Source organism: Vicia villosa, unplaced genomic scaffold (assembly GCF_029867415.1).
Source record: "Vicia villosa cultivar HV-30 ecotype Madison, WI unplaced genomic scaffold, Vvil1.0 ctg.001916F_1_1, whole genome shotgun sequence".
Classification (NCBI taxonomy): Eukaryota; Viridiplantae; Streptophyta; class Magnoliopsida; order Fabales; family Fabaceae; genus Vicia; species Vicia villosa.
The window spans coordinates 358,088-377,560 of record NW_026705775.1 but is presented as its reverse complement, the minus strand read 5'-3'; the positions used below and the strand labels follow the sequence as shown (position 1 = coordinate 377,560).

Below are 19,473 nucleotides of genomic sequence, written 5' to 3'. Positions count from 1 at the left end.
CGGATGGGTTTTCTTTTCTTTTCATTAAAAGATGTTGGGATTTTTTGAAAGAGGATTTCATGCGGTATTTCGAGCATTTTTATATGGGGGGAGAATTGTCTAAGGCGGTTACTTCTTCTTTTTTGGCTTTAGTTCCAAAGGCTTCCAACCCTTTATGCTTGGATGATTATAGACTGATTTGTTTAGTGGGTTGCATGTATAAGTTTATGGCAAAGATATTAGCGGGGAGATTGAAATGTGTGTTGAACTCCATAGTTTCTCAATGCCAAAGCGCGTTTGTTCCGGGGAGACAATTGCTTGACGGGGTTTTGGTGGCTAATGAGGTGGTGGATTTTGTTAAGAAAGAAGGTTTGTCTTGTCTTTTATTTAAAGTTGACTTTGAAAAGGCTTATGATAAGGTTTCTTGGGTCTTTTTGCACTTTTTGTTGGAAAAGATGGGGTTCGGCGTCAAATGGAGGGAATGGATGGAGCTTTTGGTTTTCAAGAGTGATATGTCGGTGGTGGTCAATGGTAGTCCAACTAAAGAATTTGCCGTGAAGAGAGGGCTAAGACAAGGTGATCCGTTATCACCTTTTCTTTTTGTTTTGGTAGCGGAGGCTCTTTCTAGGTTGGTCCGGAAATCGAGCGAAATTGGAGAGTATGAGAATTTGTTGATTAAAAGGAGGTGTTTTGTGGATATTCTTCAATTTGCGGACGACACTTTGTTGATTGGGGAAGGTTCTTGGAAGCACGTGAAAGCCTTGAAAGTTGTGTTGAGAGCTTTTGAGTTAGTATCGGGGCTTGGCATCAATTTTCACAAAAGCAAATTGATTGGAGTAAATACTTCTCAACATTTCTTAGAAGCCGCTTCTTTGTATCTCTCATGTAAAATGGAAAGTAATAATTTCGAGTTTCTCGGTATTCCGATTGGTTTCAATCCGAGGAAGGAATCAACATGGCAACCATTATTGGAAAAGATGAGAAGGCGTTTGAATGGGTGGAAAAACCGGTTCCTTAATCTTGGAGGTAGAATTACTCTCTTGAAGTCTATTTTGAGCTCTTTATCTATTTTCTTCATGTCTTTTTATAAGATGCCGACCAAAGTTGTTAAGGAATGTACCAAGATCCAAAGTAATTTTCTTTGGGGGGGTGCGGTCGAAAAGAGGAATATTCATTGGGTGAGTTGGAAGAGGGTGACGTTGCCTTATCTAAAAGGAGGTTTGGAAATTAAAGAAATTAAAGACTTTAATTGCGCTCTTTTGAATTAGTGGAGATGGAGGATTGTAAATGGCGGAGGGACTCTTTGGTGGGAGGTGTTGAAGGCTCGTTATGGAGATATCAAAATGCAAATTCTATGTGGAGGAGATTCTCGCTCTAGCTCTTCTTCCTCTCTTTGGTGGCGAGACTTATTAAAGGTTGGTATTTTTTCTCCTTTTCTTAAGGATCCTTTAATTTCAAATTGTAGTTTTAAAGTGGGAAACGGTTTTAGTACTCCTTTTTGGGAAGTTGGTTGGATTAATAGCTCTAGTTTGTCGGATGATTTTCCGGATCTCTTTGAGTTATCTTCTTTGAAAAAAGTCTCCGTAGCGGTTATGGGAGGATGGCGGGAAGGGGTGTGGGTTTGGGGTGATTTAGGCATTTCCGGGGCGGAAGTGGCGGAGAAAAATTTGTCTCCGAGGTTGGCGGTTTTAAGGGGTCTTTTGGAGGATTTTGGGGGGTTGATAGATGATATTGATTCCGTGTGTTGGGTGTTGGATTCGGAAAAGTGCTTTTCGGTGTCTTCGTGTTATCGGTGGTATGCTTCATTGAGAACACCGTTCGGTCCCTTGAATAAGAATGAGGAGGCTTTGGAATTGATTTGGATGATGGAGATTCCTTTTAAAATTAAAGCTTTCGCTTGGAGAATTTTTGTGAATAGGCTTCCCACGAAAGATCTTTTAGTGTATAGAGGTATTAATTTCTCTACTTCTAACTTAAATTGTTTTTTTTGCGATTCACATTTGGAGGATTTGGATCACATGTTTTTCAAGTGTGAAGTAGTTAAAACTGTTTGGAATGAAATTGGTGTGTGGTTGGATTACCCGAATCGCAAGGAGTTCGATTGTATCCCTTCCTTTATGGAATGGTATGTCATGGGGCGGGTAAAAGGGATCAAAGTTGGTAAATTGGGGGTGTTTTGGCTAGCTACTTGTTGGATTATTTGGTTGACAAGGAACGGCTTTTGCTTTAGGAACGAAGCATGGAACATTAACAATATTGTTTGGAATATCAAAATTTTGATATGGAGGTGGTCCTTTTTGGGCGATATTGCGTATCCCAATTGTAGTTTTTACGACTTTAGTAAAGATCCTATATCTATTTTGTCGTAATTGTAATTGGTTCGTAATATCGTTTTTTGTCGGACTTTGTTCCGTTCTTGTGTAACAAGGTTGGAGAACCCTCAGTTCTCTCATTAATTAATTTCTTGCTTACACAAAAAAAAAAAAAAAAAAGTAGATAAAAGATAATTACAAAGCACAATGAATGTCCAAGAACTATCAAAACAACAAAAGAAAGCAAGCAACATCACAACATGATAAGAACACGCAAAATAAGTAGTCATAATTCCAATTACAAAATTTACATGTATTATTATTATTATTTTAAAGAGTGTTTGTTAAGCTTTTCTTATTTTAATATTTTAATTTTTTTATTGAATATATTTACAAATGCTTACTTTCTTATAAGATCGTTCACTTTCTTATATGTTATATATATGCTTAGTAAAATCAAAACAATGACCATCAAATAGAATCAAATCACTGAAAAATATAAATGTAAATATAAAACAGGCACTGATTGTTACTTATTGAGGCCAAAAATAGATTGTATCTTCAAGTTGCAACTATTAATATTAGATAATATATCTTGATTACCATTACAATATACTTCATTCTGATAACTTGTTCAACATAACATATAAAACCAAAATAGTCACCAGTCTAATTTCATCCGATTAGAAAATATTTACCAAGTGGAATGTAACAAGTTGTTGGTTCAAGTGATATATGCTAAAAATAATTGCACTATTTTATAGTTCTATGCTTGCAGTATCTACCATGACATGCTTTCAAATAAGATATGAAATACACTGTTACCTCAAGCTTTTTCCGAGAATATTAGCAACCTAATGAAATATTTTTAAGTATATTTCATTGTTTCAATTACTTTTTTGTTAATACATTTTTATTTTGTATGGTTTAAATAAAGATTTGAAAAAAATAGTGAAAGAGAATAAATAAAATTAAAATCATCTTAACAAGATAGGGGACCATATTCTTCCAAGAACAATTCCTTAAACGGTATAGCATGTTGGACGGGCACGGAATTGGTAAATGCAGGAGGATGCCGGACCATATTTTCTCTTTCTGTGGGTTGTTGGGCAAGGAGGCAGGGGGAGGAAAATAGTGAGAAATTCTTAAATTGTTTTTATATTTCGGAAATGCATCTCCGAAGTCACATTTTTATGAAAAAAAATGTGGTTTCGGATATGCATTTCCGAAAACACATTTCTTTTTTGAAAAAAAGTTGTTTCGAGATATACTTCCGAAATAAAATTAATTTCTAGAAAAAAAGTGACTTCAGAGATGCATCTCCGAATTCACCATCCCTTGGAATAATTCGGATATGTACTTTCGAAATCTTGTCTAATACATAAATCATGAAACAAACAACAACGCTTTGATTTATAATAAAACATGGAAATTACAAATATCACATAACATAAAATTAAAGTTACATATTGTTAAACACGGGTAGGTGAGGATGAGTCAACATTTTGATAAGGTCGGCTCCCGATCTTTGAAGTTTCGCATCCAACTCGATCGGACCCTTTGAAGAAAATCGGTCGAAAGTTGTCCACAAAACTCTTCGTCGTTCTTGACTTCAAATGGGGTGAACTGAACGTCTCCCTCATCGTCAAGCAAAGGCGAGCGGTACTCAGCTTGACAACCTTCCGATTTTCCGGGTATTGCAAGAGAGTGTTGAGCGACGTTATCAATTCCGTGAATGACGTGTCGCGCGAGAAGCGAAATTGGAACTGCATCGGGTAGCCACTGCTCAAGTAGACAAACACAAGGTGGGGGTAGGTTTGTGTCATTGGTGTTTTGTGGCTTGATGTTGATGAAAAGGATTGGTGTAGTATTTATAGACTTATTAGAGTAATAATGACCCAACAAACCTTATCTTGCTTTCAGTGGATGTTTCGGAAGCGTACATCCGAAAACATCCCAAAAACTTTCAAATTTCAGAAACATACTTCCGAATTTAGCAGAAACAGACCTAAAATTTGAGTTTTGGACTGTGCAGTCTGTTTTGACAATTAAATTAACCACATATTCAACCAAGCATAAGCATAACATAAACAATGACAACATTAAATATAGGTATATTATATATGTATTGAATCAGTTTGATTTTACATTCTAAACGATAATACATACAAAAAATGACACACATCCGGTCATTACAAACAAAATGGATCCGATAAAAACTAAAATTTGCCGAACCAATCGGTGGCGCTTAAATTTAAAACCGGTAAGTTCTTCGACCACTCTCTATTTTCCTCACGCTCTTGCTTCATCATTTCTTCAAACTCCGCCATTCTTTCAACAAAAGGATCCGTTCAAATCTCCGCCTCATTTGTATGATGTGCCGTCCACTGACAAGAAGTAGCCGATATAGGACACCCCGGTTTCAAAAAAACTTGCACAAAGTGGCGCAATCTTAGATACCCGATATAGATGATGCGGCTAGACGCGTCCAAAGGCGGGAGACTATGAAGCGGAAAAAATGTCTCCGAAAGTCCAAATCTCGTCGAATCGACACATACCTGATCGTACGCACTTTCTATAAGATGACCCGTCTCGGGGAATGACATCCACTTTGAAACCGGTGCGTGGCCGCTTAGTGATGGAACAAGGGAATCATGAACTTTATCAAAGTTTTCTTGATTTCATAAAGTCGGCCGTAGATGTCCCTATGCAAAGTCAACTCCGAAATAAGTGCCTGTCGAATAAGAGTGTGATTTTCTTCTCCTCTTCCAAGCAAACCGGTAACGGCTCGATACCCACAATTACCGTCGGTGCCAACATCAACTATGTTATTAATATATTTGTGCATAAAAATCGGCATCTCATCAATATAGATCATTGGAGGTTTTTTTATCGGAGGTGTGCGTGGCGGCTTCGAAATACGGGCTCCTTTGTTAGCACTACACTTGGACTTTGGTGTTGGTGAATCCGGTATCAATGCATCAACATGTTCAAAGTAGGAAGGATCTCATTTGGTTGATGTGTCTTCTTGGGTACTTTTCAGCTTTTTAGGCGCACCTTTGGTTTTAACCTGTTAAGATGGAGGTTTCAAATCGGTGGTCTCCGGAAATGCAATTTTTCGCAATTGTTCTTTTATGTGCATTTTCATGGTGTCATCCGCTTTAGAAAACTTATTCATTATCTATTCCAACTCGCCGGAGATGGTAATTTTGGATTCACCCTCTTTCGGCGGCTCGAAATCATCAAAACGGAGCTTTTTCCAATGGTCAATTACTTCATCCATGCGTATCGGTGAATTCAACTTCATCTTTTTAGAAAGTATACAAGCACATGGAAGCCCATAGGTTTTTCTAATTGTGCACCCGCATTTTGCACTATTCGGACCCTTAGTCTCCGCCCGCTTCGCCTCATGAAAAATAAAAGGGTTAAATACATTATACCCCCTGCCAATTAAGCGTGTTTTGGTTTTGCCACCCTTAAAATATTTTTTTATTGCGCAGCCCTTTCCAAATTAATATTCCATCACTCTACACCTTGATCTACTTTTTTACATAAGATAACAGGTTACCATTCTATGTGTCAAGTTTAGTTGCCACGTTGGTTTTAATTGGTTGCCACGTTGTTTGATTATAAAAGGCATTGATTTATTACATTTTCTCAGTTCAACCCCTAGAAAAACTAGGGTTTATTTGCAGAGTAAATAGAAACATGAAAATGGGGAAGAAGACGAAGAAGACGGCGCAGTCAAGCCAGTCGAAGACGAAGAAACAAAAGGTAGCAAAGCAAGCGAACGAAGCTATAGAAGCAGTTAAACCGGACATTCATGAAGAAGAAGAGGTATCTGAAGCTAGAAAGGTTCGTTTTTTTAACCGTTTCTTTCTTTCCAGGTCACAAATAGTCTTCGAAGGTTAGGTCTTAATCCGTCTTTTCTTTAAAATTTTTAGAATAAGCAATTATTCAGTGCTGTTTTCCATCATGGAGGGGAATTTTTGAGCATGAATGATGGGGTTATGATTTACAGGGGAGGTGTGACGACATTAGTTAGTAACATTAACATTGATAAGTTTACAATGGATAACGTTAAGAATATGTTGCATGGGCGGGGTTATAATGAAAGGGCATATAGGGCATGGACTAAGGTTATTGAAATAGATCCGAGCTTTTTTCAGATTAGGAAAGATGATGATTGTTTCGATTTGGCTGCATATGCTTGTGCCAATGAGGTTGAGGGTGAAATCTTTATGGAGCATGGTGTAGTAGATAGTTCAGTGCTAGTAAGAAGTCCCATATGTGTGAATGACACAGTTGGGTTGGATACATGTGATGAAGATGGAGTAGAAGGGTTGGGGGATAGTGAGGATGAACGTGCCACTGCCTTGCTTGATGGGTTTGAAGGCATTGATTTTACTGTACCTATTAATGAAGCACCTTTTTTTGCTGGGTTGATGAAGTGTTCAAAAAAGAAAAAAATAGAAGATGATGATGAATATGTAAGTGATGAATTGGATAGCTCAGACCCTGATATATCTGATGAGGAGGAGAAAGGACCAAAGTTTGAAAAGTTTAAGAAGGAGCATTTCAATAAGAATTTTAAATTTGAGTGGGGTATGGAATTCAATTGTCTTGATGACTTTAGAGAAGCAATATGTGAGTGGTCACTATTAAATGGTAGGGAAATAACTTTTGTGAAAAACGAGTGCTATAGGGTAAGGGTAGAATGTATGGCCAAATGTGATTTTTTAATACTTTGTTCAAAAGTGGGCCATAAGCACACTTTTGCTATAAAAACAATATTTGACAAACACACATGTGTTAGGGTTTTAGATAATAGATCTGCAAGCTCAAGGTGGGTGGCTAAAGCTGTGGTTAAAAAGATGCAAACTTGTGAGAGTGTTAGGATCTGTGACATCATTCAAGACATGAGGCAGAATTTTTCTGTTGGTATCACTGTGGCTAGGGCATGGAAGGAAAAGCTCATAGCAAAGAGGATTATAGAAGATGATGCATACAAGCAATTGCTAATTTGAGGAGGTATGCAGCTGAGTTACATAGAGTTAATCTTGGGAATACTTTGATTTATACTACCAACAAACCAAATCCATCCATACAACCAAGGTTTGGTGCCTTTTATTTCTGTTTTGATGGTTGCAAAAAGGGTTTCACCAATGGTTGCAAACACTTTATTGGGGTAGATGGTTGTCATATAAAAAAGAAATATGGGGGGTCAGTTGCTAATTGTTGTGGGAAGGGACCCTAATGACCAGTATTTTCCTTTAGCATTTGGTGTAGTTGTAACAGAAACAAAGGAGACATGGAGATGGTTTATTGACCTGTTGATGGGAGACATTGGGCTGGAAAAGAGATATGTTTTATTATCTGATCAACAAAAGGTCAGTGGCATTACCTTTATCTGTTAGTAAAATTCCATGTTATTTGTGTACTAATATGAGTTTGCTTATGCAGGGCCTAGTTTTTGTTTTTGAAGAGATGAATGAAAGGGTAGAACATAGGCTGTGCTTGAGGCATCTGTATGCAAATTTCAAAAACATATTTGGTTGGGGAGCTTTGATTAGAGACTTGATGATGGGGGCTGCAAAAGCAACATACTACCAAGGATGGTTGACCAAGATGAATGAACTGAAGGAAGTTGACAAGAAGGCACGTAGTTGGCTTATGGAAGTTCCTCCCAAAAGTTGGTGTAAGCATGCTTTCAGCTTTTATCCAAAGTGTGATGTTATTATGAATAACATTTTTGAGTCATTCAATGCAACAATATTAGCTGCTAGGGATAAACCAATTTTGACCATGTCAGAATGGATTAAGAAATATTTAATGAATAGGTGCTCTACTTCTGTATTGAAATTGGAAAAATGGCCACACAAGGTGATGCCCATTCCTAGGAAAAGATTGGACCACAGGGTTATTATGAGTGGCCAATGGTTGCCTACTTGAGCAATAAATGAACAATTTCAAGTTACACACTCTTTCAATGCTCATGAATTTATAGTTGATATTTCCAAAAGGTCATGTACATGTAACTTCTGGGACTTGGTTGGCATTCCTTGTAGGCATGTTGTAGCAACATTAGGTTTTAGACAACAAACTCCTGAGGACTTTGTTGATGACTGTTATTCTAGAGAAAAATATAAATTGTGTTATGGGTTTGCTGTCAGTCCAATTAATGGACATGATATGTGGCCTGAGGTAGAATAAGAAGAATTGTTGCCACGAATGTTTAAAAAAGGTCCAGGGAGGCCTAGAAAGCTAAGGATTAGAGAGAGTGGTGAAGAAGGTGCAAGAAGAAGGGTGCCATACGTTTCTTATAGATGTACAAAATGTGACAAGTTTGGTCACAATGTACAGTCTTGTAAGAGTACTACTCAGGATCCAAATGGTCTCAAAAGAAAGGTATGCAGTATACGTCATATAATTGTTTATGTGTTATGAGTGTATGATACATATGTACAATGTGCTTATAAATGTATTTGTGTTGTTTTTTGATAGAAAAAGGTCAAGACACAACCAACTCAAAGCGATGGAGATGTTACTACTCAAACTGATGGAAATGAAAATGGTGCAAGTCAAACTGATGTTGTTCAAACTGGTGCAAGTCAAACTGATGTTGTTCAAACTAGTGCAACTGCTGCAAGTCAAGGTGATACCGCTCAAGGTGTTGCAACTCAGGCAGATGCTTCTCAAGTCATTCTCTTCACGGGAAAACCGACATGCAATTGGATGCTCGTGTAGCTTGGTTTCCAAGGCATGATTATGAACTCCACAAATGACGCTAAAACGCCATAAATCATCAATTCTACGAGTCACGCAAAACTTAAACGGACACCCACACTTTCTCGATCCCGTGTCTTCGTGTTTTAACACCCAGTTTGTTGGTACATACTTCCCACCCCTCTCGCAATTCAACACGACAAAAACTTTCTGTCTACTACTTCCATTGTCGGACCTTAATATAACAATGCTAAATCCAAGTCTACTAGCTTCACTTTGAACCCAATCAAGCAATTGTTCAAGACAAGCGAAGCTCATATCATTTGTAAATTGTTGTCGAATATCCACCACAACGATCATGGCTTTAACATTGTTAATCGGCTCTTTATCAATGTTGACCTCTTCCGGAACTTCTAAGTCATCGGCAACAATATTGTCCGGATGCACCATACCTAACATATGCAAAAATATACTAAAGCTGTTAAAACTGTTTTTTTTATTTCTGCCAGACCTTATTTCGGAAGTACATTTCCGAAAATTGTTAGGTGATTTATTTCGGAAATATACTTCCGAATTGACGCAGTTTTCAGTCTCCTAAATCAGCAACAATGTAGTGGAATAGGAGATAAAATGAAGGGATAATAGACATTTGCCCCCTTCCATATAGGCGAGATTCGGGTTACCCCCTATTAATTTTTTTTTTTGAATTACCCCCTTGAAATATGAAAAGTTCTATGATTTACCCCCCTAGGACCCCCCTGTAATCTTGTTTTTTTTATTTATCCCCCTGATTTTTCACTGTTTTTTACACGCTTAGGGGGGTACCCTAAAAATACAGGGGGATAATCCAAAAAAAAATAATTAATATGGGGTAACCCGAATCTCGCCTATATGGCAGAGGGTAAATGTCTATTATCCCTAAAATGAATGATGTTTACCTCAAATTGTAGCTTTCTATGATCTCTTTAGTATGATCAACCGTTTGAAACTTGATTTGAGACGAAAAATTGTTTGAGAATGATGGAGGTTTTGGAGAGGGTTTGTGATGAAAATGATGAAATAGTGAAGGAGGGAAAATTGTATATGAATAGATTTTTTCGGAGATGCATCTCCGAAAAAATACCTGATAGTTAAATCCAACAATTTTGAATTTTCCCAAAATTCGGAGATGCATCTCCGAAGACACCACAAAATGGGTGTGTTCGGAGATGCATCTCTGAATTCTGGGAAAATATGAAAAAAAAATACTTCGGAGATGCATCTCCGAAGCAGGGGTATTTTTAGATTTTCAGCAGAGGTTCTCCCTATAGGGGGTCTACACAGAAATTTCCAAATATTGTTAATCTGGCTAGCAATAGAATGGGCTCTATGGAGTATGAGGAATGGTATAATTTTCAATTCAAAGGCATTTCAAGTTGACGAAGTGGTTCATAGGGCGAAGTTTCTATCGTGGTTATGGAACGTTATAGACTCAGCTGGAAATAGAAATTGTAATCATGTTTTATGGAGCCATTGACCGATAGATTTCCTTAAAATTTAATCATTGTAATTTCGGGTGAGTACCCCTTGTACTCTTAATATTGAAATATCATTATTATAAAAAAAAAAGAATAAGAGTAGCACAGGCAGAGCAAAAAAAAAAACAATAACAAAAGTATAATCGACATTCAATAACGGTGCACTTACACAACACAATGACACTATCAAGCTTCAAATAGCCAAAGTGGAGCTTGTATAGGCACAATGGTGTGATTCAAACATTTTACTAAATTTTCAAAACGAATCATAATCAATTAATAGCGAACGATAGATTATAGATACGACACAATCTGTCGTTTTTAGAATTTTTTTCTTTAAATTGTAAAATATGTTTGGCAAAATCTTGTTTTTGTCCCGCATATTAACCTCGGGGTTCATTTTAGCCCCTTAACTACAAAAAGTTTCATATTGGTCACTTAACTCTTCAAAACGTATTATGTAGGTCCTTTTCGTCTAATTAGCGACGAAAAAACTCAAAAAAAATTGATAGCTAAATCACTCACTAATATGACAAAAAGAACTAAAAGGGTATCTTTTGAAGATGTAAAGGACCAGCATGAATTTTTTTTTGAAGTTAAGAGACGAAAAATGAATCCTAATGTTGATGTACAAGACCAAAAAGAATATTTTGCCAATATGATTAGTTATTAGGGTTCAATTTTTTTAAGAGTTTAGGCAATATTTTGGTATTAAGGAGCAGGAAAAACGAAGGTAACCATTATGAATTAGTTCCCAATCGTTGTAAGTTTAATTTCTTGTTTTTCAATTTAATCCCTCTAGGAAAAGTGACTAGTTCTTTCATATTAATTCCCCTTTAATGATTTTACTCTTACAATGTGAAACAATTTAATCTCTCTTGATTATCTCTATAATGAAATTTGTTTAATAAATTAGATAATTTTATTTGAGTTTAATTATTTCTCTCATATACATAATTGTGAGAAATGATCTAGATGACAATGAAATCTAACCAAATATTTGTACACCTGAATAAATAAATTATGGGGTTGTGATGAATTCTCGAGCCTTGAAAGGTATAGTCTATGCTAGAAGTCTATTTTTACATTCTATAAATCATTCTTCAGTTGCAATTTTATTCTCCTGGGACCAAGGGTGTCGCCTTACATGAAGCAAATCACTTGACATTCAATTCAAAAGGGGAATTTAATTTCCTTTATCATCATATTAGTTAATTATTAGTTCAACTCACTAGTTTTACAATTAGTCACTACCAATTCAATTATGCTTTGCACACTCTTGTCACGATTATAACTCTCGCGAGTTTAATTCTTGGTGAAAACAAGGTTTGACCAGTGAGTCGTCCCTCTGAATCACGAAATCAGATTAATTGGTTCACTATGTGGATCGGAACTGGTTGGCTAAACAAAAAAGGTGATGATAATTGATACCTTTTTAATAAAAAAAAACATATTCCCTCAGTTTTTACTATAACTGAGGGGATAAACAAATTAGGATATGCTATGAATTACAACTATTGCAGTTTATGTTTTTATTTTTTTTATAAGTGTAAACTAAATGTTCTATCCCTTCATTTTTTGTAATAACCGAGGGATAAAATAACTAGATTTTACTATAAAAGTACTCGTTAAACAGATTTTGCCCTAATTCTAATTTATATGTAGCCGCCCCACACTCGTATGCATCATTCTTTTGGGATGGATTGCAAGACAGAAAAAATCTTCAATGTTCTTCTATCTTGAACAAAATATTTTTTTCTACCCTTGCAATTTATCTCACATAATGGTGTTGATTTTATTGTTGTAGTATTTTTGGAATAATCTTCCAATGTTGTCAATCAAAGAAAACATCACTGATTTTCTTGGGTTGACAACATTGAGAAATTTATTCCTAAAATGGTATAAATTGCATGAAAAAAATGGTGACTGATAAAAAATTAAAATAAAAACATGACATGTTACTTTCAATTTTTTATCATTCACCATTTTTTTGCTTGAAACCTAATACCTTGATTTTTTACTAAAATCGAGGGGCTACCTCTTTTTCCTATTAAAATTTTTCCTCGGTTTTTTAAAAACACTGAAGGATTTTGTTACTCAACCACAACAACGAATCTCTATCATACATTTATAAAGGAACAACGCTCAAGATATTGTCAAGTCATCAATCCACAACAAACTATCTACAACCACCACTATATATCTTTTTTATGAAAGCATTTGCCATGCAAATATTTGCTTAAGATAATGAAATCTTGGAACTTAAAGAAGCTTGAAAAAGTTCTCCGTGATGGATTGCTAGTGCAGAAAAACATTTTCCAAATTTGGAATAGATAACTCCTTAGTTGGAACAGATAACTCCTTAGAAGTTGGATGCATTCGATCCTTAAAAGTTAGAATAACAGCGACTATGATGAAATTGCATTTGTTGTAATAATGTATTTTAATATTCTGTGTAAACAATGTAATGTTAAAAAAAACTTATTCACCTCGATTTTGTAATAAAACTAAGGGGTAAATATTTTTTGCCTCGATTTTTGACAAAATCGAGGGTATACTTTTGGCGTGATGATTGAGTATATTGATAACTGTCCTTAAACAAATCTTTGTCGTCCATTTCATGAGTATCAACGTTCAAGACGCTACCATTAGTAATCCACGTGAAACATAAAAAATGCCATTATAAAAGCATTGTGAATATAAAAACAGATAATGAAACATCATGAAGCGCTTGAAACTATCTACATCAAACACTCTAAGGTCTTTAAGAGCATTTGCCATGAGAAGATCTCTATGATGGATTGCAAGAGAAGAAAGTTATTTGGGTTTGAGGTTTGTGTTCTTAAATATTTATTTGAGCAGAAAATCATTTATTTATCTAATCCTTTTTTTGTTTTATATCAGAAACAAATGGAAGCAAAAGCCATAGAGAATATTCTACACCCAACATTTGTTCTACCCCAAAATTCAATGATTCGAAGATCCAGCATTTTATCTTCACTGACAAATTAATTTTTAATTTAATATTCTGTGTAAACAATGTAGTATTCTGGGTAAACAATGTAATTTGTAAACAAATTAATTTATTAATATTTTATGTAAACAATGTAACGAGTTAAAAAAACTATCTTACCCCTCGGGTTTATTGATGAACCGAGAGGTATGATGCACTAGTTTTGGAAATTATCAAAATGCAGATGATGGGGTTCGAACCCATGTGCACATATATTTACCCTTCTCTTTTTAAGACACCGATGGATAAAGTGACAGTTTTTAATGACGCCCTTCCTTACATCGCTTCTGTAGCCGAGGTTAAATGCATTTCGTGTCTGAGGTGTAACATGTTTTTTGTAGTAGTGACTGCTACCCAAGTCACGAAAAAAGTAACGTGATCTGAAAAAACCTTTCTGTGATAATGTTTGTGTTTGCAATTACCCTTTTCCATCATGTCTATATTGAACACAAGTCATAGATCGCGTCACCCTTGTCTAGTTCAATATTGAACCCTTTGACATACATCATGTGTTACACATGATGAGCAAATTCTATCTAGGTACTCATGTCCCGCAACTGATTTGTCGAATATCCATCAACCACCTTTATGATCACCCTGTTACAGATAATGTTTGTCAATAAAGTACTTGACTCATCATCATGGTTCCATAGTGGTCTCACCACTATCTCCTTGAGAATAACTTATGACACATGCATAACATTCTATGTAGTATTCTCTTGGTGGATCATTCCAGTATAAATATTACTCCTAACATTCATACCTATTTGAAGACTAGATAACTCTTTATCCATGACCCAATGCTTGAATATTATTCCACTTCACAATAAAGTTTGACTATTAATACTTTAAAAATAACAACTTTATGTTTAATGGGATCTGATGATTAAGTCACACTTAATGTTTCATTAAATATTATCTATTCTAGGGACTCTTTATTATTTTAGAAAAACAAACATAATAAATAAATATTTTTATTACTAATAAATAATTCGATATAAATTCCAAAACTATTGAACTTTAGGGCTTACATCAACACTCCATGTGTAATATTTATATGATGTAGCATTTGCAAAAGTATATACCACTCCTACTAGTTAAAATGTTGCATAAATTACTACATATGTAAAAGACTTCAATATGTAAGTTAATTGGACTACTTCAACAACCATGGCTTTTTCTTCTTTCCTATCTTAAATTACTGTTTTGTTTTTTGTCCTCATCATCCTTTCAGTGAGATATTGGTAATTATTAGCAACTATATTTTTCTTAGGATTAAAACATTCTATATAAGACTTGCTAAATAAAACCCCTACTAATGAAGCATCAAACATAAGCCTTGTGCTACCAAGCCATTGTAGAAAGTCTTCGACTAAATACACATTACTATTCCATAATCATGACATTGTATGAGAAATTCTGAAATTTTTTCATGACATACAAATATTTTCATCATTAATTTGCTTGAAATGTGTGATGTCATTCCTCTTCTATCATATAAGAAAATTCATTGCTCTGGAAAAGACATAAATGCCCTTATTGCTTCTAAGCTTGACAAGTGGATGCCTTCTCCATCTAGATTTTAATTATTTTGTTCTCTACTCATTACTTATTGTTTTGCTTCTAAACTTTTGATTAACTCATAAAGTGACTTTTTGATTTTGGTCTTGGTAACCACATCCCTTTTTCCAACTTCACACTCTTCCTTTCAAATCACTACTTTCTTGGTTACAACTTCTACTTCTTTTTTTTGATTTTGGGGAATAAAGTTAGATTTCCTCTTTTTGTTGCAGGTGTATATAAAACGTAGATCTCCTCTTTTCTTTTGATTTTGGAGCATAAAGTTAGATTTCTATTATCTTGCTTATTTCCTCTAAAATTATATTATATTATATTCATATTAATTAATTAATCTATGTATTAATCATATAATATTTTTTTGTGATAATGAAATATATTATGAGTTGGATTAGTCATTAATATAAAATATTATTTTTCTTACAACATTGAATATTTAAGTATCATTTTTTAGAGAAATACTAGCAACACTCTTTTTAACACTCGCCTTCGTATTGGTTGAAATATGCGTGGGTCCTACCACTTTATGTGGGATCCATTTTCAAAGTGAGGGACCCACACATGTTTCAACCAATAAAAAAGTGAGTGTTGAAAAGAGAGTGTTGCTAGCACTGCTCTATTTTTTTATTCATAATATTTTTTATTAAGTTTTTTTAATTACAACATTTTAGGATAAGAAAGTATTTTATTATGTTTTTTAATGGTGAAATTTGATAATAGGATGAATAAGAAAGTATAGGGCGGCGTGTTAGAAAATAGTGGGTTTGTGTGCGAGAGAAGTTTGTTTAATAAACTTTTTTATCACAATGTAAGACAAAAAATGTATGATACATTATTTCTAATGTAGTAAAAAAACAAAATAATATTTATATACGGGCAAAAATACATTTGTGTTTAAAATATTTTTATACACGACAACAACTTTATTATTGATTCAAATATTTTTATAAATAATGTCAAAACAAAAATAATATTTATAAACGGGGAAAAACATATTGTTTATTAAAATATTTTTATATACAAAAATATATTATTGTTATAAGCGGTAACAACTTTACTATTGATTCAAATATTGAATAATTTTTCACTTTTAAAAATATTTATCTTTGCATATTAACGAAAACCTGAAGTTACTGATCACAATATTGCATATTAACGGGAACATGAAGTTATTGATTATTTGTATTGAATATTAACAGAAACATAAAGTTACTACTCACAATATTGAATATTAACGGGAACCTGAAATTACTGATTAAAATATTGAATATTAACGGAAACATGAAGTTACTGATCAAAATAGTGAATATTAACGACAACATGAAGTTACTGATCACAATATTGTATATTAACGGGAACCTGAAGTTACTGATCACAATATTGCATATTAACAGGAACCTAAAGTTACTGATTATTTTTATCGAATATTAACGGGAACATAAAGTTACTGATCACAATATTGAATTTTAACGGGAACTTGAAGTTACTGATTTAAATATTGAAAATTAACGGGAACATGAAGTTAGTGATCAAATAATGAATATTAACGGGAACATGAAGTTACTGATCACAATATTGCATATTAAAGGGAACATGAAGTTACTGATTATTTGTATTGAATATTGACGGGAACATGAAGTTACTGATCACAATATTGAATATTAATGGGAACCTGAAGTTACTGATTAAAATATTGAATATTAAAGGGAACATGAAGTTACTGATCAAAATAGTGAATATTAACGGTAACATGAAGTTACTGATCACAATATTGAATATTAACGGGAACCTGAAGTTACTGATTAAATATTGAATATTAACAGGAACATTAATTACTTTTTATATACATTTTTTCTATTAAAAAAAATACATATGAAACAACTGCGCATTCCGTACCAGAACCCGTGTGAACGCACGGGTTTGTTACTAGTTCTTGCATTGCAATAAGAAGGTACATATCTCACCGGAATTTTCTCTGCTAATTCTTGCTAATTTTTTACTAACTCCCTCCCACAATGAGCGATCCATTTTGAATAAAATGATGTCCCAAAATGAATGATCCATTTCAATTTTCAATATATATTTTTTTCAATTTTATCCTTTAATTAATAAAAAGTTCACCATTCTCAATACATGATAAAAATATTATAGTAAAAACAATATTATTTCTTTTACTATTTTACATTTTTTTTTTTAATTTGTGTGAAATAGTGTCTTGTGTCACTCATTGTGAGACAAATGAGTATTGAGTTAGAATCTAATAACTTAATTCAATCATTTGCGCTATATATCATATTGTAAATGAACCGCCTCAACTTGAAAGTAGCATCATCGATTCTAAACTAGGAATAATTTTTTACATTTTTTCTTATTCTATATGGTGAAATGGTGTGTTGAATCACTGAGATGAGTATTGAGTTAGAATCTAATAACTTAATTCAATCATTAACTCTATATCATATTGTAAATGAACCGCCTCAACTTAAAGTACCAGTGTTAGAATCTAATAACTTAATTCAATCATTAACTCTATATCATATTGTAAATGAACCGCCTCAACTTAAAGTACCAGTGTTAGAATCTAATAACTTAATTCAATCATTAACTCTATATCATATTGTAAATGAACCACCTCAACTTGAAAGTACCATAATCTATTCTAAACTAGGAATATTAATCCTTACCATGTTTGTTTATGATTTTTTTTTTTCATTTTTCACATCGTGTTTCAAGCCAAAAAAACACTTATGATGTATATATATTTTATGTATGCATACATTCACTAGGATAAAACCAAGTTTTAATATTGTGGAATTTTAAAACATTTGATTAAGATTTTATGTACACATTTGTAATATTTTTAATTTAACTAAAATACTTTTGAAAACATGTATTTTTATGCGCAAATGAACTTTAATATTTTTATTAATAAATATAAAGTATTCTATTTTAGGTTTACTGTGTGAGAAATATCAAGTATTCTATAAATGCGATGTGCTATTTCTAAAACCAATTTGTTTCATTATTCAATTATCTTAGTTATATTTTAGGATTTTGCCTTTGTCTAACATGAAAAGCTAATATAAAATAAAAAAATATTATAAACTTTTAAAGAACATCTAAAGTTGTATTTGAGATAAGATTAAATGAGTGATTTAGAGAATAAAAAACAACTCATTGATATATCTTAGAGACATTTAACAATAAATTCAATTTATTAATTGTTTTTTCAACTCCTAAGAGTAATAATCATTGACTTGAAGTCAACAGAGAGTAGGAAGTTTTTACTTATAAAATGTTCAAACAAGATTTTTAATTCATGTAAAAGGAACAAAATATGGATCAAATTTTTAAATTTATTTATGCTTTGATAATATCTCTTTCTCTATTTTTTGTTGTAACCAACGCCCGTAAGTAATTTTCTACATTATTTTGATATTTTCTTTTTTATATTATACACAATATTTTATTACAATTTGGTAACATATTTTTATTTGACTTGGCAGTATGGCAATGCAAAGAAAACGATGATTGTCCAATAAATATGTGTGAGCCACATCTACTTATTCGATGCATTAAATATGTTTGTAAATGTGTCTAAGAGAAAGTGTTCCCATTTATATGAAAAATAATTATAGCTTACTAAAATCGTATAATTTATTTGTACGTCATAATTCCTCCCACACTTTAATTTATGTTTATTATTTGACAAGTTCAAGAATGTATTTTTATATTATACAAGTATTGTTACATACATTCATTAATATGAAATATTGAAAACAAAAATGTCACACTATGGTTTCTTTTTTACAATGTCACTACATTATATGATTATATAGATAACTTATTAAATTTTACATATTAATTAAGCATAATGAAATAAATTTCATAAATAATAATATGTATTGAAATAATTGTAGAAGCTTCAAAATCTACTTTTATGGTTTCGTTTGTTTACATTGTTATTCTTGCATGGAAAATAATCTTTAAAGTTGAAAATTAATTAAAATAAGTAAAAATCACAATAAAATAAAATATATTAAAGAAAGATGTAACCATCATAAATAAACAACTAATAACAATATAATTTTTTTTTTATCAAAATAAACTTAATTCATTTCCCATAGCAATTGCTGAACAATACAAGGAGGAATAATATTAAACACACTATGCCTAGCCCAAGAATTGGCCGCCTTAGCAAGATTATGGGCAACCGAATTCGCTTGGCGATTAATAAACTTACCCTCAAAGTTGGGAAAATTAACTAACAAAGCCTTAATACATGAAATAATGCAACTAAATTCCGCGTTACCGGCATGATTGTGTTGAACAGCTTGGATGACCCTTT

At 33.2% G+C, this 19,473-nt stretch overlaps 2 protein-coding genes and 1 long non-coding RNA gene across 3 annotated transcripts; all 3 read left to right on the top strand.

The window, feature by feature from the left end:
* The first annotated feature begins 83 nt into the window (after positions 1 to 83).
* Positions 84 to 2,348, top strand: LOC131637124 (uncharacterized). The gene is made up of 2 exons (XM_058907715.1): positions 84 to 1,157; positions 1,248 to 2,348. The coding sequence occupies exons 1-2, from the start codon at positions 84 to 86 to the stop codon at positions 2,346 to 2,348; spliced, it is 2,175 nt and encodes a 724-aa protein (XP_058763698.1).
* Positions 2,349 to 7,507: 5,159 nt separating this feature from the next.
* On the top strand, positions 7,508 to 9,038 carry LOC131637122 (uncharacterized). The gene is made up of 5 exons (XM_058907714.1): positions 7,508 to 7,681; positions 7,755 to 8,230; positions 8,360 to 8,495; positions 8,655 to 8,699; positions 8,796 to 9,038. Exons 1-5 carry the CDS (start codon positions 7,508 to 7,510, stop codon positions 9,036 to 9,038), a joined length of 1,074 nt encoding a protein of 357 aa, XP_058763697.1.
* A 9,357-nt stretch (positions 9,039 to 18,395) lies between these two features.
* LOC131637128 (uncharacterized) lies at positions 18,396 to 18,916 on the top strand. Its single transcript, XR_009294278.1, has 2 exons — positions 18,396 to 18,535; positions 18,632 to 18,916. It is a non-coding gene; the product is annotated as an uncharacterized LOC131637128 (long non-coding RNA).
* Positions 18,917 to 19,473: the final 557 nt, after the last annotated feature.

What these genes read in the sequence shown, in the direction of transcription:
- LOC131637124 (XM_058907715.1), top strand. Translation starts at nt 84, where the DNA reads ATGGGGGGAGAATTGTCTAAGGCGGTTACTTCTTCTTTTTTGGCTTTA. An exon ending in AAAAGAGGAATATTCATTGG is followed by an intron (nt 1,158 to 1,247) that starts GTGAGTTGGAAG and finishes CTTTTGAATTAG; the next exon opens with TGGAGATGGAGGATTGTAAA.
- LOC131637122 (XM_058907714.1), top strand. Translation starts at nt 7,508, where the DNA reads ATGGGGGGTCAGTTGCTAATTGTTGTGGGAAGGGACCCTAATGACCAG. An exon ending in TATTATCTGATCAACAAAAG is followed by an intron (nt 7,682 to 7,754) that starts GTCAGTGGCATT and finishes TTGCTTATGCAG; the next exon opens with GGCCTAGTTTTTGTTTTTGA. An exon ending in CAAATGGTCTCAAAAGAAAG is followed by an intron (nt 8,700 to 8,795) that starts GTATGCAGTATA and finishes GTTTTTTGATAG; the next exon opens with AAAAAGGTCAAGACACAACC.